The sequence below is a fragment of the Dendrobates tinctorius genome, unplaced genomic scaffold (assembly GCF_039654945.1).
Source record: "Dendrobates tinctorius isolate UK_male_01 unplaced genomic scaffold, ASM3965494v1 ptg000146l, whole genome shotgun sequence".
NCBI lineage: Eukaryota > Metazoa > Chordata > Amphibia > Anura > Dendrobatidae > Dendrobates > Dendrobates tinctorius.
In genome coordinates this window covers 946,566-970,423 of record NW_027361813.1, presented here as the reverse complement: position 1 = coordinate 970,423, position 23,858 = coordinate 946,566, and the positions used below count along the sequence as shown (strand labels likewise).

Genomic DNA, 23,858 nt, shown 5'->3' with positions numbered 1-23,858 from the left:
TGCAGATTCCGATTATGTGCTCAGCTAGGCTCAGAGATATTGCGTTCAAATATGTTAAATATGTTAAAGTTTAAAGCTTTAATAAAGTACAGTGCTTACAATAAAAGGATAAAAAAAAAAATGGAAACAAAGTCACATACAAATATGCAAAACAGTTATAAAATAAGAGGGAAACTTACAGAAATATGTAAACTTTGCAGTCTGGTATTCTGTTCCCTGAGGGTGGGGGAAATATGAAATGGATCACATCAGCTTGACTGCCCCTCAATCTGTGAATGCCTTTTTTTGTGGAGGGCCCAATTTATAGGTTTAGCCTGGAGAGCAGATTTTTAGACCAGCCCTTCGTGTTAATATTCTAATTCCTGGTTTGTGACTGGATAAAGGCTACTTTACCAATGAATACATTAGTTTTCTCTAACTGCTCTGTGTAGTAACCTATCTTTCCCATAGAATCGTAGAGTTGGAAGGGACCTCCTGGGCTTCCTTCAAAGGCATCAGAGGTGTGAAATGGTTCCATTCTGTGCCTTCTCAGGAAGGCACCCTGGGGTCGGAGACCCTGGGACCAGGAAAACTGCCTTTTCTCAGGACAACATAGGTTATGACCTTTGTGAAGAGCTGCAGCCTAAGAACAGATGCTAGTTACTGCTAGTCATGGACCCATACAAATATTTTCACTACACTTGGCTTTGGCGGTTAATAGGCCATTGGTGACTTTAGTTAGGGCAGTTTCAGCGGAATGATGCGGCCAGAAGCCAGATTGTAAGCGGTGGAAGAGGGACCAAGAAGAGAGATGGGCAGACAGTTCAAGATGGATGTGTTCCAGTAGTATGAAGCATACGGGAGAAGTGATATGGAGCGATAGCTAGATACAGAGGATGGGTCAAGAGAGGGCTTTTTGAGGATAGGTGTGATTGAGGCATGTTTACAGCTTGAGGGGAAAACACCAGTTGTTAGTGATAGGTTGAAGAGATGGGTTAGGGTTGGGATGAAGACTGTGGTGAGGTGTGGGATGGGATCAGGTCAAATGCACAGGTGGTGAAATGTGATCTAGAGAGTAGAGTGGAGAGTCGATCTTCTGTAATGGTGGAGAAGTTGGTTTTGGAGGAGGAGGGCTGGGCAGTTAGGGGGAAGGGCTCTGGGGGTTGTAGACCAAAAACTCTCTCTGATGTTATCAGAATTTGGCTTGAAAAATGAGGCAAAGTCTTCAGCTGAGATGAGTGGGGAGGGAGGAGGTGCTGGGGGACGGAGGAGAGAATTGAAGGTGTTGAATAACTTTAGGGTTGTGAGACAGTGAGGATATGAGAGATGAGAAGTAGGTTGATTTTGGTGCAGCAAGTGTGGCCGTGAAGGTAGTGATGGACTGTTTGAATGCAATGAAGTGCTTGTTGGAGTGGCATCTTCTCCGCTCAGCAGCCCTTGAAGGTCGCCTCAGTTGTTTGGTCAGGCTGGTGTGCCAGGGCTGTCTGTTGATTTTGCGAGCTTTATGTGTGAGAGGGTCAACCGATTCCAGAGCTGCAGCTATTGTGGTGTTATATAGAGCGGCAGCGGCATCCGCACTGTGTAGGGAAGTTATGTCTGTAAGAGGGAGGAGGGATTCAGACAGTGAGTGTAGATCGAGGTGTTTGAGATTTCTGCGAGTTTGTAGGGTGGGGATTGTGGACCTGGAGTGGAGAGGGAAGAGAATGTAAGTAAGTTGTCATCAGAAAGAGAGAGAGGTGCATTAGAGAGGTTAGATAGGGAGCAGAGGCGGGTGAAGATGAGGTCCAATGTGTGGCCATCTTTGAGTGGCTGCAGAAGATCATTGAGTGAGGCCAAAGGAGGAAGTGAGAGAGAAGTTTAGTGACAGCTGAGTAGGAAGTGTCAATGGGGATGTTGAAGTCACCCAAGAGGAAAGTGGGGATGTCAGCGGAGAGGAAATGAAGTAGCCAGGTGATGAAGTGTTCAAAGAAGGTGGTGGCTGGCCCTGGGGGGTGGTAAATGACAGCCAGTTTGAGGGGGAGTAGATGCGCACAGAGTGAACCTCAAAGGAAGGGAGGGTAACAGAGGGTGGCAGTGGGATTAGGGGGAAGGAGCAGTTATCTGACAGGAGAAAACCAACTCCTACACCATGCTTGCTGCTGGGGCGGGGTGTGTGGGAATGGTGGAATCCACCATAGGAGAGTGCAGCAGGAGAGGCTGTGTCAGAGGGGGTGAACCAGGTTTCAGTGATGGCGAGGAAGGAAAGTTTGTTAGTAATGAAAACATCATAGCTGTAGGAAAGTTTGTTGGAGACAGAGCGAGCGTTCCACAGAGCTCCTGTTAGTGGGAATGGGGAAGCGGGGCTGGGTGAATGGGTATAAGGTTAGAGAAGTTACAGAAAGTTGTGATTGGGCATGGATGAAAGGTAGAGATGACTGTGGGATTGTGGTGAGGAGGACCAGGATTTGGAGAGATGTCACCGGCAGTGAGGACGACTAGAGAGAGTGTTAGCAGGTGGGAGCAAGAGGGGGCTGTCTGTATTTGGAGAAAGGATTGTATGTGGATGAACGGAGAGATGAACAGTTCCTTACTAGGTGTAGGGATTAGAGGGGTTAGTAGAAGATTATAGGGGTGAGAGTGAAAACAAACAAACATTGTTTACAGTGACTGTATCCAGTTACCTTCAGTTCCCTTCTGGTTCAATACTGGATTAATTCTGAGCTCCACACTTGTATGATAGACGCTGCAGACTGACGTCTTGGCAGACGTATGGTTTGTAATATACTTGCTAGAAAATACATTCAGGTGTGAAGCAGAGAGGAGTGGTCTGTGCTCATCTGGATCACATAATTAAGAATGAGCCAGATGCATATGATCAAGGCAACTAAACAAGCTCATAAATAATATTGGGGGTACAGCAGAGGTTAGTTGAAAAGCATACCGAGTGAGGGAAAGTCTGTGTGGAAAGTTGGGTTACGTACCTGTAGGGAGAGTAGATAAATGGACATTCGATGGTGGCAGAGGCAGGGCTACAGTCTGTATACATCATTCTGGAGTAATTCTGAGATCCACACTTCTATGATGCACTTTGCAGACTGACATGCTGCCCACGGCCCCAGACACGCACAGGCCCCACCAACAGCCCCCACACATACACAGGCCCCATCCACAGCCCCCACACAGACCACAGGCTGCACAAGAAACTCGTTAACTGAAAATAAAGATTCCACAACAACCACAAGACTGATTTCATCACCAGTTATCTGTGTAATCATTATAACAGCATCAACCTGACACTGTAGTCACTGAGCACAATCCTGATGATGGGCACTATAATGTTGGTTTGGATCACCTTTTGAGGCCTTTTGCAGTATCTCTCCATCTGCATTGGGTGGAAGTTGGCATGTCTGGTGGGCGTTACCACCATTCTCTGGGTGTCAGAGCTCGCTGCCTTCCTGCAGGACCCTATACCATCCTCTCTTCCATAGGTGTTGTCTGCCTTGGTCATCACTCAGTACATCGTCCTCCCGCCCTCTCCTCCATTGTCTGGATCTGGTTAGGGATGTCTGAATCCATCTTTTGGCATTCTGATTGTTTTTTTCAGCAATCCCTGAAAGTGTACACAAGGGTTTGTTGGTCATCCACACCCATCGTAAAATTGTACAAAATCCCCTCTGGCTTCTGCTGATGCCGGTTATGACGTAACGTCGGCCTGCTCGGTGGCCCAGTGTCAGCTTTTGTTCTTTTCCCTCATTGGGATGTCCCATGGTCCTGTATCCCTCAAGTTAAAGAGAAAATTGGATTTTTCTACTTGGTGTAAAATACCTTTGCCATGAATGTTTAGGGGAACACTGCTCCCACTAGACCTGCTGGTGGTCCTACCCGGGGGTCAGTTCTGGTTGCCTGTGGTGTTCTTCCGTGGGTTCAGGTCATGTTGGTTCCTGACAGGTTTTTGTGCTACTTTATCTGGTTTTCATGTTCCTCTCCTGCTTTTGGCACTAAATTGAGCTACCTTGTGTTTGCGGAGAGAATGAATCCCACCGTGGGGATCGAACACTTTCACCTGGTAACAGGGCATGTACTCGCGGTCCTGTTTCCCTAACGTGTTCACAGAGCAGGATGTTGGGGTTACAAGTGACTGTTGCAGCCAGCGCCTCCTTCACCTGGGGTCATACAGTAGGTGATGGATGCATTTTTGGGGTCTCCTGCTTTTTCTGTTCCTTCAGTCAGCTCACTGTGCTTTGTGTGCTGTTTGCAGCTGAGGACGAGGAGGACACAATTGAAGCAGAGGAGGAGATGGCAGGAAAGCAAGATCATGCCGAGGAGCTCTCCCAGCTGGCTAGAGAAGGTAGGTGCTAGCCATAACCTCCATAGTCCTATCCTCTGCATGTACAGTGGTGGTCCACAGCCTCTGTGATTGTAAACTGGGTATACGGAGGCGGTCCACAGCCGCTATGATGTGATCGTAAACGGGGTGCACAGAGGTGGTCCGCAGCCGCAGTGATGGTAAATGTGGTGCACAGAGGTGGTCCGCAGCCACAGTAATTGTAATGCTGGGACAGCGGAGGGCCCCACGTGTCGGGGGAGGGGGGCACAGCGGAGGGCCCCATGTATCAGGGGAGGGGGGATAGCGGAGGGCGCCACGTGTCGGGGGGGAGGGGGGGGGGACAGCGGAGGGCCCCACGTGTCGGGGGAGGGGGGACAGTGGAGGGCCCCACGTGTCTGGCGGGACGGCAGATAGCGCTTAATTCACCAGTAAGGGTCTGTGTCCACTATCCGGAGTTGCTGCGATTTTGACTGTACGTACTTATGCAGTGACAGACCAGCAGTGGACAGATGTTACAGCATGGTGGATTTTGAGAAATCCTATGTCCACTGTGTGTCTGGAGACTGGACGCGCATCTGGCCCGCGGAGACTGGCCGCGTTGCTCGCCATCTTCCCAAACTTTGTGAACGTCAAGTGCTGTCATCGCATTTAATTTGCCCACCACAGCAGTGCTGGCTGTCATGACGCGAATCACGGCCTTCAGTAGTTTGCCTGAGCCATGGTCAGCGCTGTCTGACCATGGTGGATTCGGTGTAGGACCCGAGAAGGGGCTTCATACATGTGTGATTAACCCCTTACTTGTGCCTCTAGCCTCTCCTGACGGGGCTGCACTCTGTAGACAGGATATCTGGGTGATGGCAGAGCGTTTACATTTTGCGAGTAGATGAATGTACTGGGGGCCATGCATAGAGGCGGCACCAGTCACCTTGCATCAGTAATGAGGGATGTTATAAATGATCACATCCTTCTTTTAATCCACGTAACAAATTTTCGCAGGAGAGATGTCATTAGAGGAGCTGCTGCTGAAATACTCTGTGCTGCCATCAGATCAAGAGAGCAGTAGCCTGAGCGAGCGTGACAGTGTGGGAAATGAGGACTATGGTGAGTGGGTGCATGGCAATACTCAGAGGGGCGGCTGGTCGGTCAGGGATGAGGTTTATACGTCTCGTTACCTTTCAGACTCTTCTGATTACCACCCCTCGGATTGTGAATCTGAAGGAGTGGAGTTTCTTGTCAAACAGGATGAGGACGACCCCGGAAGTGACAACTTAACCCATGACCCTCCCGAGCCCAAGAAAGAAATCACAGATATTGCTGCTACGGCCGAATCTCTGCAGCCAAAGGGGTACACATTGGCCACCACTCAGGTACCACTGCTGAGCACGCAGTGCAGACATTGTGGGGGTGTAGTGGAAATATGTATTTGTAGGCGATTTATGGCCGGCAGTTAACTAGCATCTGTCCTTAGGCGGCAGGTCTCACAAAGGTGATAGCATATGTTATCCTGAGAAAAGGCAGTTTTGGACCCAAGGGGGGCCTTCTTGAGAGCACACAGAATTGGAGACATTTCACACCTTCTGGTGCCTGTGAAGGGAGATGCCACATAAAGTAGCCTTGGTCCAGTCACACACCAGCAATTAGAATATTAACGTGAGAGGCTGGTCTAGAAATCTGACCTCCAGGTTAAATCTATAAATTAGGCCTTACACAGAGAAAGTTGTTCACATATTGAGGGACAGCCGAGCTGATGTGATCCGTTTCATATTCCTCCCTCCCTCAGGGAGCAGAATACCAGACTGCAAAGTTTAGATATTTCTGTAAGTCTCTCCCTTTTATTTTATAACTGTTTTGCATATTTGTATGTCACTTTATATTTCCATATTTTATATCCTTTTATTGTAAGCACTGTACCTTTTCTATTAAAGTTTAAACTTTAATGAGTTTGAACCTTGTAGGCGCTAAAGAATCCATAGCCTTAGAGTGTGTGATCCTGGTGATTGACATATATAGTAGTAGTACTTCCGGGACTCTTCGCCCGTGTGTATGAGCGGGGTGCTTGGTCTGTGTCGGGGTGTGATTTATGCTCCCATTGCAGCATAGGACAGAGGCTGAATGCTGGACTGAGTGAGGAGAGAGAGATTAACCCTTGCAGGCGCAACCCCAAGTCACGGGCTGAGAAGCGGGTACGTGACAGGGGGAGCCATCTTCTCAGGGCTCGGATATGGGGGCAGAGGATAGGAGGAATGCAATCTTAGTGGACTGTGATCTGTGCTCCTTTTCTTCCAGGTGAAGACGGCGGTTCCTTTCCTATTGCGCGGGGACCTTCGGGAATACCAGCACATTGGTCTGGAGTGGCTTGTGACCATGTACGAAAAGAAGCTTAATGGCATCCTGGCCGATGAGATGGGGCTTGGAAAAACCATTCAGACCATCTCTCTTCTGGCGCATCTAGCCTGTGAGCGAGGTGAGTGTGGTGGCGCGTTGTCCTGCTGCACATTGTCCTGCTGCACATTCAAGGAGGCGTTACATATCTCCATTGTGTTTTCCAGGTAATTGGGGACCTCATCTCATCATTGTTCCCACCAGTGTCATTTTGAACTGGGAAATGGAGCTGAAACGCTGGTGTCCCAGCTTTAAAATATTGACATATTATGGCTCCCAGAAAGAGCGGAAGCTGAAAAGACAGGTAGGTGGATGGTGGAGGGCCTCTCATTATGGGGGATGCCTCTGGCTATGGGAGGTCAGGTGGGCTCTGTCTATGGTGTATGGGGGGCTCTGAGTTGTTCGACTGATGTGCTTAATTTCTTTTTTTCCATTGACAGGGATGGACAAAAGCCAACGCTTTCCATGTGTGCATCACCTCTTATAAGCTGGTTCTACAGGATCACCAGGCCTTCCGAAGAAAGAACTGGAAGTATCTGATCCTGGATGAGGCACAAAACATCAAGAACTTTAAGTCTCAGCGGTGGCAGAGTCTCCTCAACTTCAATAGGTGAGAAAGAGTGTGCTGCTGGGGGTCTCCCTGCCCGGCGCTTACTGGGGGTGGTGGAGTGGCCCCCTTCTCCGAGGTCCCATTCTGACACTGCTGTTCTCCCCAGTCAGAGGCGGCTGCTGCTCACCGGTACTCCGCTGCAGAACTCTCTGATGGAGCTGTGGTCACTCATGCACTTTTTGATGCCTCACGTCTTCCAGTCTCACCGTGAGTTTAAGGAATGGTTCTCTAATCCCCTGACCGGCATGATAGAAGGAAGTCAGGAGTACAACGAGGGGCTCGTGCGCCGACTGCACAAGGTGGGAGAGCTGACGCCGCTTACACTGTTGCTCGGACTGTAGCAGGGCTTGCTGATTCTCCTGTGTTATCCACAGGTGCTGCGGCCATTCCTCCTCCGCAGGATTAAGCTGGATGTTGAAAAGCAGATGCCAAAAAAATATGAGCATGTTGTCTACTGCCGTCTTTCTAAGCGCCAGCGCTTCTTGTATGACGACTTCATGTCACAAGCAGCGTAAGTCCCGGCGGCCTGTAGTGAGGGCTCGTCACGTTTTTTCTCACTTCCTCCGTTCGCATCTTACTGTGGCTTGATCTTCCATATCTTGATTCTTTCTCCACAGGACCCGGGAGACTCTAGCCAGCGGCCATTTCATGAGTGTCATTAACATCCTGATGCAGCTCCGCAAAGTGTGCAATCATCCCAATCTGTTTGATCCACGTCCGATCCATTCACCCTTCATAACCAGTGGCATATGCTACACCATCCCTTCGTTGGTTCTTCATGCTCTACAGCGCCACCCGCTCGAGGCAGGTACAGGGCCCACAGGGGGTGCGGACTGCGGATGTCACTGCTTACGTGGAGGTTTGAGGGCTACAATGGTGTCTTCTTCCTTTGTCCCCAGCATATGGACATGTCTTTGTTTGACTTCATTAACATGGAGGGGCGGGTGAGCCGATACGAGCGGGATGTTTTCCTGCCCCAGTACAAGCAGTCGCGTTCCCTGATCCAAGAGATTGCAGAATCCCCGGAGCCACCTCCTAGACCTCGGACGCTCAAGATGAAGGTGAACAGGTGTGTTTACCTGATGGGCACCATTTCATCCGCATATTTGTCCTCGGTGATTTGCTGACACGGCCCTCTCCCTTCAGGATGCTCCAGCCTGTGAAGCCTGACCCACGCTCGGTAATGGTAGTGAACAATACTCGTCTGGCTCAGAAGTCCCAGGACGTGCTCCCCTCTGCCGCCCCCCAGCCAGCAACTCCTCTGTTGTTGGCATCCAGTAATTGTACTCCTCCTCTGCCGCCTGTCCTGAAGGGTGAGTTGTGTGCCCACAGCCTGGGTCTCATAGCTTGCTGTTAATAACCATCATGTCATTTGTTGTGTGCAGCTCCTCTCCCTGTCCAGTCCTGTCCAGCTGTCACATCCGTGACTCCAGTGTCCATTGGGGCCGTTAAATCTGTTCCAGTGCAGAACGCTCAGCCTGTGTGTCCTGCTCCCCAAAGGCTCATACTGACCCCTGAAGTGCAAGCACGTCTGCCCTGTAAGTAGCAGTAACGCCTGCACAGTACACGAGCCTGCCCTGTAAGTAGCGGTAACGCCTGCACGGTACACGAGCCTGCCCTGTAAGTAGCCGTAACGCCTGCACAGTACACGAGCCTGCTCAGTACACGAGCCTGCTCAGTACACGAGCCTGCTCAGTACACGAGCCTGCTCAGTACACGAGCCTGCTCAGTACACGAGCCTGCTCAGTACACGAGCCTGCTCAGTACACGAGCCTGCTCAGTACACGAGCCTGCTCAGTACATGAGCCTTCCCTGTAAGTAGCCGTAACGCCTGCACAGTACACGAGCCTGCTCAGTACATGAGCCTGCCCTGTAAGTAGCGGTAACGCCTGCACAGTACACGAGCCTGCTCAGTACATGAGCCTTCCCTGTAAGTAGCCGTAACGCCTGCACAGTACACGAGCCTGCTCAGTACATGAGCCTGCCCTGTAAGTAGCCGTAACGCCTGCACAGTACACGAGCCTGCTCAGTACATGAGCCTGCCCTGTAAGTAGCCGTAACGCCTGCACAGTACACGAGCCTGCTCAGTACATGAGCCTGCCCTGTAAGTAGCCGTAACGCCTGCACAGTACACGAGCCTGCTCAGTACATGAGCCTGCCCTGTAAGTAGCCGTAACGCCTGCACAGTACACGAGCCTGCTCAGTACATGAGCCTGCCCTGTAAGTAGCCGTAACGCCTGCACAGTACACGAGCCTGCTCAGTACATGAGCCTGCCCTGTAAGTAGCGGTAACGCCTGCACAGTACATGAGTCTATTTTTGTTCGCTTCTTATTCACTGACGTGATGTTTGTTTTCTAGCCGGAGAAGTCATCAGCCTGTCACAATTGGCATCCCTTGGGGGACGTCCCATCCAAAGTCAGTCCATCACAAAGCCACTCACACTGCAGCTGCAGGGTGCCAAACTGACGTTAGGTGGTGCTCCGGTGCGGCCTCTCGGAGTGGGGCAACCTCGACCGCTGCAGGGTAAGAGCATCATTTATTGTAGTGTCCTTAATTCCAGAGCACAAAAGCAGAACTAAATATGGCTAAGTTAGTGACAGGCACAAAGTGAGAGAGGACCCTGCGTGAGAGACTTATGGGGGAGCAATGAGAACCCGGCCCACAGGGCTTATGGGTGAACAATGCGGACCCTGCCCACGGGGCTTATGGAAAGTAATGAGGACCTTGCCCACGGGGCTTATGGAGAGTAATGAGGACCCTGCCCACGGGGCTTATGGGAGAGTAATGAGGACCCTGCCCGAGAGGCTTATGGGAGAGTAATGAGGACCCTGCCCACGAGGCTTATGGGAGAGTAATGAGGACCCTGCCCACGAGGCTTATGGGAGAGTAATGAGGACCCTGCCCATGAGGCTTATGGAGAGCAATGAGGACCTTGCCCGAGAGGCTTATGGAGAGCATTGAGGACCCTGCCAGTGAGGCTTTTGGGGGGAGCAATGAGGACCCCGCCCGTGAGGCTTTTGGGGGAACAATGAGGACCCTGCCCCGAGAGGCTTATGAGAGAGTAATGAGGACCTTGCCCACGAGGCTTATGGGAGAGTAATGAGGACCTTGCCCACGAGGCTTATGGGAGAGTAATGAGGACCTTGCCCACGAGGCTTATCGGAGAGTAATGAGGACCTTGCCCACGAGGCTTATGGGAGAATAATGAGGACCCTGCCCGAGAGGCTTATGAGAGAGTAATGAGGACCCTGCCCATGAGGCTTATGGGGGAGCAATGAGGACCTTGCCCATGAGGCTTATGGGAGAGTAATGAGGACCTTGCCCACGAGGCTTATAGGGGGCGTCATTGGAGGGACCCTGCTGGAGAGGCTTATAGGGGGCGTCATTGGAGGGACCCTGCTGGAGAGGCTTATAGGGGGCGTCATTGGAGGGACCCTGCTGGAGAGGCTTATAGGGGGCGTCATTGGAGGGACCCTGCTGGAGAGGCTTATAGGGGGGCTGTCATTGGAGGGACCCTGCTGGAGAGGCTTACAGGGGGCGTCATTGGAGGGACCCTGCCGGAGAGGCTTACAGGGGGCGTCAAGGGAGTGACCCTTCCCGCGAGGCTTGCAGGGGAGTAATGAGAAGACATGAGATCTCTGGTTTCATTTGAAGGTGGGCAGTTTTGTTCAGGGGAGGAGCAGAAGTAAGGGTTATGAATGTCCAATGTTACCCTGTAGGTAACTGACTTTATTATGTCACAGGTAACGTGCTTCACCTTGTCTCGTCTGGTGGACAACATCATCTGCTTAGCCAGCCTGCACAGCTCGCGCTCATCCAGGCCTTGGCACAGCAGGCAGCATCGCCGGCACCGCCGGTGTCTCATTTGGTACAGAATACCAGTCAGGCACAGATTGGGGTTCAGGCCATGTCTGTGCAGTCTCTGCAGCACACATTGGTGAACAGCGCCAGCCTTCCTGCAGCTTCTCCAGGGCAAGGTGAGTTCTGGTGCTTAGTTGGTGGCTCCTGTCCTACTTCTCTGTGCAAGGGATGATGCCCCCCTTTTTTTTTTTTTTTTCTTAGCACCGTCCCCAGGGGTGGTAAAGATTGTGGTAAGACAGTCTACCAGAGATATTCCTGCATCTCCTCTGCACCATCCTGTGGCCCCACCGGTGCGACCTCTTCTCAGAGTTGTTCCTGGTCCATCTGCTGAACAGTCTACAGCCCGAGAAGGACTCGGGGAGCAGCGAGCAGGTATGTCCTCTTCTCGCACATATTCTTGTGTCCTATTCAGATGTTACTGACTAGGGTTTGTGGACTTTGTTTTATGCAGCTCCGGTCGTTTCCACCTCCACCTTGACTCTGGCAACAAGTCCTCTGCTGATGATGTCCAGCCCAACGCTGTCCTCAAGGCTCCCTTCTCCTCATCCTGCTCAGCCTAATATAGAAGAGTCCTCTGTGCCCCCTGTGTCTGGTGTAGCCTTACGGCTTCTGACAACATCTGCAGCAGTACAGCTGACAAATCACCACTCACCTCCTCCTAGACACACTCAGAGTCCGTCTCTTCCCAACTGTTGTCCTGCCCCCATCCAGAACCCCAGCATCTCCAACTGCTCCTCCACGCACACTGTATGTCCAGATGCTACACCCTGTCCTTTCCGTGTTGGAGCCCTGGACCCTCAATCTGTACAGAATGGTAATGGTACAGCTGTCCAGGTGTCGCAGCCTGTAACAACCTCCACCAACTCTGCAGACAGTGCTTTGTATGTTAATCTCATCGCAAATCCTCCTTCTCCTCCATCTGCCAACATCTCCAAAATGACCACTGCCACCCCCACATACAACCTGAGTTTAGTGCCTACTCTCTTAGCAAACTCGGGTCCCAGTACAGTGTCCAGCTCTTACCCCATCCCTGCTCGGTTCCTAACCAGTCCAGTGTCTCTACTCGCGCTATCTCCTCTACCTTCTAGCAGTAGTGGGGCCACCTCGGTGCTGTACTCCGCACCTGGTGCCACCGCCTTCCCAGCAGCCTCAGTGTCTGCCTCTCTGCCATTACTCGCAGCTCCTGTGTCATTTACAGCTCCTCTGCCAGTGTCATCCTCCACCCAGAGTTCATTGTCTGTTGAGACTCCATCTCCGCAACCATTCACAGTTGTTTCTAATCCATCCCCTATAATGCCATTATCAGCAGCTGGAAGTCTACCTGCTACTACAGTCTCCTCCCTCTCTCTGACTGCCCCGCCCCCAGCTGCCGCCCCCCTGCCTCCGCAGCCTGCCCCATCTGCAGCTACTGCTCCCCTACCACTCATGTCTGCCTCAGCTACCATCTCCCTGCCTGTGCAGTCTGTCCCGCTTCTGCCTACTGCGCCCTTTTCTCTGCAGTCTGCACCAGCTCGGGCTGCTGTCCCTCTGCTGTCTTCCCCGCCTCCTGTTGCTACTGCCCCCCTTCCTATGTCTGCTCCACCTGCTGGTCCTTTGCCTCTGTCCTTTCCACCTCCTTGTGCTGCCAATTCCCTCCCTCTGCTTTCTGCTCAGGCTGCCACCTCATTTCCTCTGCTGTCTGCTCCAGCTTCTAATGCCCCCCTCCATGTGTCTCCTCTTTCTGCCCAGCCTCCTGGTGCATCCACTCCCCTCTCTGTGCTGTCTGTCCCACCTCCTGGTGCGGCCACTCCCCTCTCTGTGCTGTCTGCCCCGCCTTCTGGTGCGGCCATTCCTATCCCACTACGGTCTGCCCTGCCCTCCTCTATCCTGGAGGCTGCTGGTAGCCAGCCTCTCGTACTGTCCTCTGATTCTGCCTCTGTGCCCCTGCGAGAAGCCTTTGCATCCGATTCATTGTCGCCTCTGAAGTTGCCCTCTGCAGCCCCATCCTCTGTGCCTTTGTTGTCTGCCTCTGGTACAGTTCCTTTGCTGGCAGCAGCTTCTGCGAAGGTGTCCATCCCCATGGTTAACACCACCTCTGCTCCCTCCACAGCAGGGATGCAGCCATCACGCCTGCTCTCTGCCTCTCAAACAGCGTCCCTTCCTCTGCTGGCGGGTGCTGGGCCGTCCTGTGTGCCCGGAGAGCCGCTCTCCTCGCATTCCATTCTGATACCTGCTCCTATAGCCCTGGCATCAATGAGGCATTCTTCCCCTGGCTCTTGTCCTCCCTCATCCACCCCTTTGCCTGCTGTGATGACAAAGATGATGACTCTGCCCTCTGTCCCCACCGAGGCGCAGACCCCACTGCCCGCTAAAGCCCAGGTTACTTTGCCTCCTGCCCCGGCTGATGGCCAGGTCACCTTGCTTCCTGCTCTGGAGGCAGCTGGTGTGTCGTCTGTGCCGCCGGTCATATCTGGCTTCTCTCAGTCCACGCTCCCCTGCCTGTCTCTCAGGATCCCAGCTACACAGCCCTCTTTGCCAGTGTCCACACAGCCACCTTCAATGCCGGCACCCATGCCCTCAATGCCAGCCTCCACTCCTATTCCTTTGCCCCTGTTGCCAGCGTCCACGCCTTCTATGTCGGCATCGTCCTTAGATCCTGCCTCGCTGTTACTGGTGCCCTCTCCAGCCCCTGATTTGTCGTCCTCTGTTTCTGCTTGTGCCCAGTCTTTAGACTCTCCCTCCGCCTCACTGCTGCCGCCTCCCCCGGCCCCCCATCCTCTGGTGATCTCCTTTTCTTCTCCCCTGACTGTGGCTACTTCCTCCCCTTCATTAGGAGTGTCTGCTCATTCTCACATTCCTGTACTCACTACTTCGGTGCTCCCTCCTCAGTCACCATCAACTGCCCTGCATGCGAAGCCCTTCACGTCAGCAGAAAGTAGTGTATTCCCCGCTGCCGCCGCCTCCATCACCACGGCTTCTCCCACATCAGACACGCAGTCCTCACCACCTGTCAATAGCCTTCTGGCCCCAAGTGTCCAGGAGCCATCTCTGTCCCTGTCTGTGGCAGACCCTCCAACCGTCAGCATGACACTTGGCTCAGCTGCAGAGTCTGATGGCACAATGGAAGATGAACAGCCATTGCACAGTGCCATGGCATCGGCGTGTGTGCGACCTCGACGTCAGCTGCCGCCCCCACCTCGGTCTCCTTTTTACTTGGTAAGTGAACCTTTTGCGAGGACTTGCTGGCTGTACTGATGTACAAGATGACGTGTGAATTCTGAGTCTTCTCTCGTCAGGAGCCACTAGAGGAACGACGGAGAAGACAGAAATTGGAGAGACTGGACAGGATTTTTCATCTGAACGAGATGAAAAGCAGCCTGGCTCCGATCTATGGGACAGAGGTGCTACAGGCCTGCGCCATACCTTTCTCCAGCCAGCAGACGGATGCTTTACGTAGATGCACCTTCACTGCGGAGCAGCGCTTGGAACAGCTGGCCCCCATCATCGAGAGGTGGGTGGGTAGGTCCTTCATGGGAGCGCTGGAGCTTTATGGCAGTCTTCCTCATCTGCATTTATATTGCTCTTCTAGGTTTATATTTGCTATGCCTCCTGTGGAGGCCCCACAGATTACTCTCCACACCTCACACCCGCCACCCTCCCTGGTCCTGCAGGAGTCGGTCTTCAGAGATACCCTGTCCCAGGGGCTGACCCCTCACACCCGCTGCCTTCACGGCATTATCTCCAATATGAGGACCCAGTTCCCTGACCTGCGCCTCATCCAGTATGACTGCGGTAAGCATACAAGGACCACGCTTCTACTAGTCTTGACACTTCTTGGGATATATATGCAGTGATGGGTACGTTCTCACAGTGAATGTGGTTATGTCCCACACGGTTCAGTCCTTGGGCCCCTGCTGTTCTCTATTTACACCTTTGGCCTGGGACAGCTCATAGAATCTCATGGCTTTCAGTATCATCTCTATGCTGATGACACACAGATCTACATCTCTGGACCAGATATCACCTCCCTACTAACCAGAATCCCTCAATGTCTGTCCACTATTTCATCCTTCTTCTCCGCTAGATTTCTGAAACTCAACATGGACAAAACAGAATTCATCATCTTTCCCCCATCTCACGTGACCCCCCCCCTACGAACCTATCAATTACAGTAAATGACTGCCCACTCTCCCCAGTCCCACAAGCCCGCTGCCTCGGAGTAATCCTTGATGCTAATCTCTCCTTCAAACCACATATCCAAGCCCTTTCCACTTCCTGCCGACTTCAACTCAAAAATATTTCACGAATCCGTTCATTCCTCAACCAAAAATCTGCAAAAACCCTAGTCCATGCCCTCATCATCTCTCGCCTTGACTATTGCAACCTCCTGCTCTGTGGCCTCCCCTCAAACACTCTCGCACCCCTCCAATCTATTCTAAACTCTGCTGCCCGACTAATCCACCTATCCCCCCGCTATTCCCCAGCATCTCCCCTCTGTCAATCCCTTCACTGGCTCCCAATTGCCCAGACACTCCCTAACAATTACAAAACCCTAACCATGACATACAAAGCCATCCACAACCTGTCTCCCCCATACATCTGTGACCTCGTCTCCCGGTACTTTCCCGCACGCAACCTCCGATCCTCACAAGATCTCCTTCTCTACTCCCGTCTTATCTCCTCTTCCCACAATCGCATACAAGATTTCTCTCGCGCATCACCCCTACTCTGGAACTCTCTACCACAACATATCAGACTCTCACCTACCATCGAAACCTTCAAAAAGAGCCTGAAGACCCACCTCTTCCGACAAGCCTACAACCTGCAGTAACCACCGATCGACCAAACCGCTGCACGACCAGCTCTACCCTCGCCTACTGTATTATCACCCATCCCTTGTAGATTGTGAGCCCTCGCGGGCAGGGTCCTCTCTCCTCCTGTACCAGTTATGACTTGTATTGTTTAAGATTATTGTACTTGCTTTTATGTATACCCCCCCTTACCTGTAAAGCGCCATGGAATAAATGGCACTATAATAATAATAATAATTATGTACAGGAAAGCTGCAGACCATGGATCGCCTGCTGCGTCAGCTGAAATCTGGCGGCCATCGAGTGCTCATATTCACGCAGATGACGCGGATGTTAGATGTCCTGGAGCAGTTCCTAAATTATCACGGCCACATTTATGTGCGCCTAGACGGATCTACACGTGTGGAGCAGAGACAGGTAACATGGTGGCAGTGGAGGGTGCTTGGCTTGTGGTGCAGTAGGGTGAGCATCGCGGTGTCATTCTATTCTCGCTCACTTCCAGGTGCTGATGGAACGTTTCAACATGGACAAGCGCATCTTCTGCTTCATTCTTTCTACACGCAGTGGAGGGGTTGGAGTGAACCTAACGGGGGCAGATACTGTCATTTTTTATGACAGTGACTGGAATCCCACAATGGATGCACAAGCTCAGGACCGATGTCACCGCATCGGGCAGACACGGGACGTGCACATATACAGGTATGCTGTGTAGTTCTCATGCGGTGCAGCCTGTCCTGTGATCTCGGCTACATTTGCCCCTGTCCTCTTGCAGGCTGGTCAGTGAACGAACAGTGGAAGAAAACATTCTGAAGAAAGCCCAGCAGAAGCGTTTGCTGGGAGACATGGCCATTGAGGGTGGAAACTTCACTACAGCTTACTTCAAACAGGTAAGACGTGCTCCTTGGAACGATCCTGACGGGCCAGCCTTCCCTCTGTAAGATCAAAGCCTGCTATCCGGGACTCTCAGGACTATTCTAGTCTAATACTTGGCCACTTGTAGAATCTGTTGGCACTTGTTATGGCTGCTTTTTGTTTCCTATACATAATGTAAGAAAGGGATCAACAGGAAGCCTCCACTGCTTTGTGTGATGCCTGGGTTGGTGATGACTGATATATTTATTTCTTTTATTTTAGCACACAATCAGGGAACTGTTTGATATGGAAGATACATCGCGCAAGGAGGTCGAGACCCATAATGCATCCCCAGACCATAACACAGAGGAGGGGGCAACATCTCGACAAGAGCATATATTGGAGCAAGTAAGTCACTGCCACCAATGACGGTCGCTCATCGGCCATGGGGTCTGTGATGTAGGGCGCTCTGCTGACTGTAACTCTTGTTCTGACGCTCTCCGTGTAGGGTGAGGTGGAACCTGTTTTTACACAGCGCACACACCTGTACTTGGCCCCCTTTATCATGCAGGGCACTGGCATGTAATGTCATACACTTGGCTTCTTGTCCATCGTAACTAAACTTGGCCCAGGGTAAATAATGTATCTGAATATTGGTGGTTTTGGGCAAAGAAAGTGAAGAACCCATTGAAGTCTGCCTGGTGTACAGCGGCAGCATTGCACTCACTGCCTCCTGTGTGTTTGCCTTTTGTGTAGGCGCTGTGTGGTGCCGAGGACGAGGAGGATACTCTTGCTGCCTCTCTGGTTCGAGCCGAGCAAGTTGCAGATCTTGCAGAGTTTAATGAAAATGTTCCTTTGGAGCCAGAAGAAGAGGAGCAGAGCCGCGCGGAGCAGGAAATATCTGCTTTGGTGGAACAGGTAATGCTTGGAAATGACAGCATGAAAATGATGAATTTGTGATGAAAGTAATCAGTAATGCATGGATTTGTCACCCCCAGCTGACGCCTATTGAGAGATATGCCATGTACTATCTGGAAGCTTCATTGGAAGAAGTCAGTAAAGAGGAGCTGAAGCAGGCAGAGGTAAGTGACTGAGGCTCGTCTCCACTGTACTCACTGGTGGTCTCCTGATCTGTACAACAATCTAATCGGGTTTCCCCTCATTCCTATCCAGGAGCAGGTGGAGGCTGCACGCAAAGACCTTTTCCTTGCTAAAGATGAGGTAGGACTGATAACAGAAGAGAAATGGGATGAAGAAAACAGAAGAAATCGTAAACTGAAGACTCCAGTGCCCAACAAACCTCTAGAACGTGTTGGGGTTCGCATGAGTGAACGGTTAAGAGGAAGCAGACCAATTGAAAATTTGGACCACACAGAGAACCTGACCATTCCAGACATTGCACCCCAATCCCAGGAAGACGAAGTTGTCCATGACAGTCCTCCCCCCAGCCGGAGCAATCAAGCCACTCCAGAGCCCGATGCCTCCAGTCCAAGTGCAGACGTCGTAGCCACCCAGGTTCTTACAATGGACCCACTGTCCACTGCATTGCCTCCTATTGGTTTCTCTGAGGAGGACACTGTTCCTGTACACAATGAAGATGCTGAGGATGTTGTGATGGAGAATGTAGCAGATACGGCGTCTGTGCCAGGCAGCCCAGTGAGTACAGTGCCAGGCAGCCCCATTCCACCCCGCACACCTCGCAGGAAAGTCTTTGCAGACTCTGAGATTATGCTTGCTGGGGCTTCAGAGGACTCACCAACTGCTAAAGTGCTTAGACGGCTGCCAGGGCGTCTCATTACCATAGTACAAGAATGGCTTCCCACTCCTCGGCGCCAAAATAGGGGTAGAGGATGCCAAATAGCCACAGGAAATAATTGCCAGAATTCTACTATCCCCATTTCTCATAGCTCTCCTCATGATCGATTATCTGAAGAGACTTCTGAAACAGGCAGTCCTCCACCAAAGCGAAAGAGAGGAAGGCCCCCGAAAACAAGAGGAGACATGTCACCAACTTACTTACCTAATGATATGCCCCCTGTGGACTCCTCTGCCCACACGTCTCTAGATCTTGGCACTGCTTTTCAAAGACCCACAGTAGATTTGGTGACATCTTCTGTTGTAGTCCAGACTCCTGGAAGTCCAAATAGTTCTGTTAAGACGAGTTCTGAAATTGTAAGTAAATCACCTATTGAGAAAAGAAAAAGAGGGCGACCTCCCAAAATATATGCCACCTCTATGTCACCCCATAAGCCTGACTCAACTCCTTGTGTTCCTTCAATGGCATCCTCCAAACTGTGTGAAGAGCCCTCATTTGCATCATTAGTCTCGCCTAAGAAACATGAAGATTCAGTAGGGGAGCCTATCCCTGTATTGCCATTGTTGCCTCACAGAGACTCCACACCTGAGGTCCATGACAGAGATACAACTGGAATAACTTTCTCTTCAGTTTGTGCCCGCAGTAAATCTGATGGACAGAATGAGTCGTCATTGTTCTCTGGTCAGTCTCCTGATTCCATCATTCCCAGTGTATCTTCCAACATTCCCACGGTGCCAGCTGAGGGTACAAGCAGCAGTGGTGTTGAGGAGCCCATGTACCCTCCAAAGCGTAAACGTGGCCGCCCTCCCAAGGTTCGTCCTGTGATCCAAATCAACTCTAGTCCCATGTTACCCATAACTGACAGTTCTCCAGAAAGATCTCCCAGGCGCCAAGTCACAAGGACTTCTCTACAGAGAAATTGCAAACCACTTAAGGTGGAACCCCCGGAGCCGATGGAGCAGAACTCCTACCTTGCTGACACTGATGATTCTTCTGATGACGAGGTTACTGTGAGCGCCCCTCTGACACGTAATGTCAGGACTAGACTACAGAGCACAAACCAGACGCCTCCTGTAGTCTTTCAGAACTCTGTTGTATCTTCCAAATCTCCCCGTGGACGTTCTCCACACACAATTCCTATACAGGAAAAACTTTCCACCAAAAAAAGGAAGCCTCAGAGTGTGAGTTCTCCCAGCCCATCTTCCTCCTCTCCTCCACATGGCAGTTCCAGCGAAAGCAGGAAGCGTCCTTGTCCCCCTGCAGAGCGGGTTCTGCGCAGCTCCCTTACTGCCAACCCTGCGAGTAACACTCGCTCGTCACGTTCCCCTCTCCTTAATTCTCCAAGTAGCCACAAAGGCAGAAAGGCCAAAACGTGAGTTACTGCAATTGGCAGTGACCAATGTTTTCTTGGGAAAGGCCACCATAACAAATTACTTAAGAGCAGGAGAAAGGGTCCCGATGTTTGACCACAGATTTGTTTTGAGAGAGGCCAAGTGTTGGCTGTAAAGCTGCAGCCTTGTTACTGAGAATTACAATCTATGCAAGAAGATGGGATGGACTCAATATGTTGCAGGGGATCAGGCACTACGTTCTCTCGGTGTTCTGGGTTGTCAGGCCCTGTAGTATTAGGTGTCACTGGGGGCTGGGCATGTCATTGCACTCACAGCCTCAACGCTTTGGACTTGTTTCTACAGAAGTTCCTGTATTTCTGTCCTGAAAATAAAGTGTTGAGTAAAGTACGCTGTGTGTGGAGAGGCCCCTCTGTCAGGGTGAGCGGCGGCGGCAGCGTTCTCTGTATGTTGCTGTTGGGAATCTATCATGATCTGTATTGTTTTACTATATTAGCACAGTCTGGTCTGATTCCTAGAACTAGCAATGCACATGAAATTCTCTATTTTTGTCCGTTGTATCATTGGAATAAAGTTGTTGATGGTGTCGCCTTCCTCTCCCTAATGTCCAAGCTGGCTTCTTCACTCAGAACTTTTAATTAGGTGCTGATTTGACAGGTGTTGGTCGTGCCATCCTTGACTATAGGGCAACATGGAGTAAATGATTCGAATATTAAACGCAAGCGTAAAATATACCTCATATGTAGATGACTGTAGAGCATCATGTGTGGTGTGAGTCTCCAGGATCATAGGCGAGCTTTGGACTGCATTCCCTTCATGATAGATTCCCTTTGCCCTTCATATTGCTTTGCAGCTGAAATGTTTACTCTGCATTTTTATGAGATGAGCGTCTAAAACCGGCCTATAATCCATTTGTATTTGTCTAAATTCTGGCCTCAAGATCTTTCACAGTTTGTTAGATCACCACAGTATTTTCAGCTGAGCAGGGAGGTCATAGTGCATGTAACAGGTCAGGCGGTGAGGTCAGTGCACATTGCAGGTCAGGCGGTGAGATCAGTGCATGTAGTGGGTCAGGCAGGGTAAGGTCATAGTGTATGTAGCGGGTCAGGCGGTGAGATCAGTGCATGTAGCGGATCAGGCGGTGAGGTCAGTGCATGTAGCGGATCAGGCGGTGAGGTCAGTGCATGTAGCAGGTCAGGCAGTGAGATCAGTGTATGTAGTGGGTCAGGCAGCGTAAGGTCATAGTGCATGTAGCGGGTCAGGCGGTGAGGTCAGTGCATGTAGCAGGTAAGGCGTGAGATCAGTGCATGTAGAGGGTCAAGCAGGGTAAGGTCATAGTGCATCTAGCGGGTCAGGCGGTGAGATCAGTGCATGTAGCGGGTCAGGCAGGGTAAGGTCATAGTGTATGTAGCGGGTCAGGCGGTGAGATCAGTGCATGTAGCGGATCAGGCGGTGAGGTCAGTGCATGTAGCAGGTCAGGCAGTGAGATCAGTGTATGTAGTGGGTCAGGCAGCGTAAGGTCATAGTGCATGTAGCGGGTCAGGCGGTGAGGTCAGTGCATGTAGCAGGTAAGGCGTGAGATCAGTGCATGTAGAGGGTCAAGCAGGGTAAGGTCATAGTGCATCTAGCGGGTCAGGCGGTGAGGTCAGCGCATGTAGCGGGTCAGGCGGTGAGGTCAGTGCATTTAGCGGGTCAGGCGGTGAGGTCAGTGCGTGTAGTGGGTCAAGTGGGGTGAGGTCTTAGTGCGTGTAGCGGGTCAAGTGGGGTGAGGTCTTAGTGCGTGTAGCGGGTCAGGCGGGGTGAGGTCATAGTGCGTATAGCGGGTCAGGCGGGGTGAGGTCTTAGTGCGTGTAGCGGGTCAGGCGGGGTGAAGTCATAGTGTGTGTAGCGGGTCAGGCGGGGTGAGGTCATAGTGCGTATAGCGGGTCAGGCGGGGTGAAGTCATAGTGCGTGTAGCGGGTCAGGCGGGGTGAGGTCATAGTGCGTATAGCGGGGTCAGGCTGGATGGAAGTTACAAGCTTGGCCTAGCCTAATGTCAGGCCTATTGTTCAAAGAGCACAAAGTGACTGTAATTGCTTTACCCATAATTATGTCGTATTATGCTCTAGTCACATCCATAGCTGAAGTAACTTATCTATCAGACAGGCGTTTTAGGTTTGCTTTGCTTCTTAAGAAATTGCATTTTAGGTGCCATAGTCAGAACACCAGTTAGAGGTCTATCAGGTGCTGGAATAACTCTTGGTTGTAGCAGGTATCCAAGAGGCCAGCATGGTGTTTTTGACTTTCAGGCAATCCTTTGCTATTCAGATCTTTCTACTCAGGAAAACAGATCCTAAGAGATCAAGATTACTACAGTTTGACGCCATTCGCCCTTTCTCTAAATCCAGTACTCTTATGATCAACTTATAGAGGGAAAAATGGAACTCGAATATGTTGGTCCATGGAACTGACACTGTTCACTGAGTTGGTGTTCTCTAGTAAAATTTCATATTGTTTTGTGGCCGCCTTTTCTATCTCTGGCAATCCCATCTTGAATATGATATGATTGAGGTCTTGGTGGAGATGCCATTTTCCAGGGTGGACTAAGTTCTGGCTCAACCAATCTGCTATGATAGTTGGGAGAGCCTTTACTGCCAAGATTTATCTCAACTCTGCTTTTGCCTCCCCCTCAGAAAAAAATCTGACACTCTGACTGGGGGGGGGACTTCTTGTGCCTCCCTGTTTGTTAATATAATAAACCTTTGGCCAATTGATGTACTTGGCCTTAAGGTCCAGATGAAGCAGGTGTGGCTATGAGTTATTGAGAGCTGATCAGTCAGTCCTTTTATCAGATTCAAGGACTGCGACCTCTAGAGTTCTGTACAATGGTGCCCCAACCTTAGTTGAAGGCATCCATAGTAAGATATTGGGGCATCAGATAAAGCTCCTTCTTTAGACAAAGTAGAGACAACCATCACGTGATATAACATTTGGTGATGCAGAATATCTTCTGGGCAAAGCACAGGATTTTTTCCCACAATAAAAAGATGTTTGACTAGAGAAACTTAGCGGGATCCTGACCAGGAAAGGGCAGCAGCCTGTGGAGGATTCAGAATTCCTCACCATCTTTATAGTCACAAGGTTGTTGGTAATTGCGTATTTAACACTCTTCAATACCTTGTGCATCCTGGAATCTGCGAGACTTTAACACCTTTTAGGAGTTGCTTACATTTCCGTATTGGGAATAAGTTGGAGCCTTTTCTTAATTGATAAAGCTGTGACTGGTCAGAATGTGTAACATATTTTGGAGATGGAATAGAAGCTCTTGTTCTGTAGATAGCTTAGACAATTGGTTATGTTCAGCAGACACATATGTGAACATTGTAGGAGTCACAAAAATCCCAAAGGGGAAGCAAAGCTAAAAATGACATTCCTGAATGTAAATTGTAATTGCCATAAACCTTGTGAGCTGGATAAAGAGGGATATAAAATTAGAGGCGTCTTGGCGCTCTACTGCTAATTGCCATAAATTCGCCCTGTTGACGCATGGAAATTACTGATCTGATTGTTTCCTTCTTGAATTTCTTTCTCAGCAGGAGCTTTATTCAGGTAAGAAAAATCAATTGAGAGTCAATTTTCTTCTTGGTTCGGGCAGCATTAAATCTGTGGAGGATACTCCTAACTAACTTGATGAAAAACAGGTTTAAGGTCTTTTTTGAGAAGAAATACCTTCTGTAATTTTCTTACTGCTGGATTATGAGAAGAGTGCAGGGGAAATCTGTCTAGTGACAAGTGTTTAGGTAACAGAGTAGCCTATTACGAAGGAGACCCAACAACCTGGAGCAGTATTAGACTACAGGGTGGGCCATTTATATGGATATACCTCAATAAAATGGGAATGGTTGGTGAGATCAACTTCCTGTTTGTGACACA

The 23,858-nt window shown here is 50.7% G+C and overlaps 1 protein-coding gene across 3 annotated transcripts in view; it reads left to right on the top strand.

The window, feature by feature from the left end:
• Window positions 1-20,545, top strand: part of SRCAP (Snf2 related CREBBP activator protein) — a 122,153-nt gene extending 101,608 nt beyond the window's left edge. For 2 of the 3 annotated variants that reach the window (XM_073546301.1, XM_073546300.1), the window contains exons 9-33: window positions 4,217-4,306; window positions 5,282-5,386; window positions 5,465-5,652; window positions 6,572-6,749; window positions 6,835-6,971; window positions 7,108-7,277; window positions 7,384-7,576; window positions 7,652-7,788; window positions 7,895-8,081; window positions 8,177-8,346; window positions 8,424-8,590; window positions 8,663-8,815; window positions 9,637-9,801; window positions 11,022-11,255; window positions 11,341-11,511; window positions 11,591-14,334; window positions 14,415-14,629; window positions 14,708-14,910; window positions 16,177-16,346; window positions 16,432-16,628; window positions 16,702-16,816; window positions 17,064-17,189; window positions 17,538-17,699; window positions 17,780-17,863; window positions 17,955-20,545. In XM_073546301.1, coding sequence (XP_073402402.1) covers window positions 4,217-4,306; window positions 5,282-5,386; window positions 5,465-5,652; window positions 6,572-6,749; window positions 6,835-6,971; window positions 7,108-7,277; window positions 7,384-7,576; window positions 7,652-7,788; window positions 7,895-8,081; window positions 8,177-8,346; window positions 8,424-8,590; window positions 8,663-8,815; window positions 9,637-9,801; window positions 11,022-11,255; window positions 11,341-11,511; window positions 11,591-14,334; window positions 14,415-14,629; window positions 14,708-14,910; window positions 16,177-16,346; window positions 16,432-16,628; window positions 16,702-16,816; window positions 17,064-17,189; window positions 17,538-17,699; window positions 17,780-17,863; window positions 17,955-19,973 — 8,480 coding nt within the window. In that variant the 3' untranslated portion in view covers window positions 19,974-20,545. The remainder of the gene's footprint in view (window positions 1-4,216; window positions 4,307-5,281; window positions 5,387-5,464; window positions 5,653-6,571; window positions 6,750-6,834; window positions 6,972-7,107; window positions 7,278-7,383; window positions 7,577-7,651; window positions 7,789-7,894; window positions 8,082-8,176; window positions 8,347-8,423; window positions 8,591-8,662; window positions 8,816-9,636; window positions 9,802-11,021; window positions 11,256-11,340; window positions 11,512-11,590; window positions 14,335-14,414; window positions 14,630-14,707; window positions 14,911-16,176; window positions 16,347-16,431; window positions 16,629-16,701; window positions 16,817-17,063; window positions 17,190-17,537; window positions 17,700-17,779; window positions 17,864-17,954) is intronic. The other variant, XM_073546302.1, reaches the window with a different exon arrangement.
• Window positions 20,546-23,858: the final 3,313 nt, after the last annotated feature.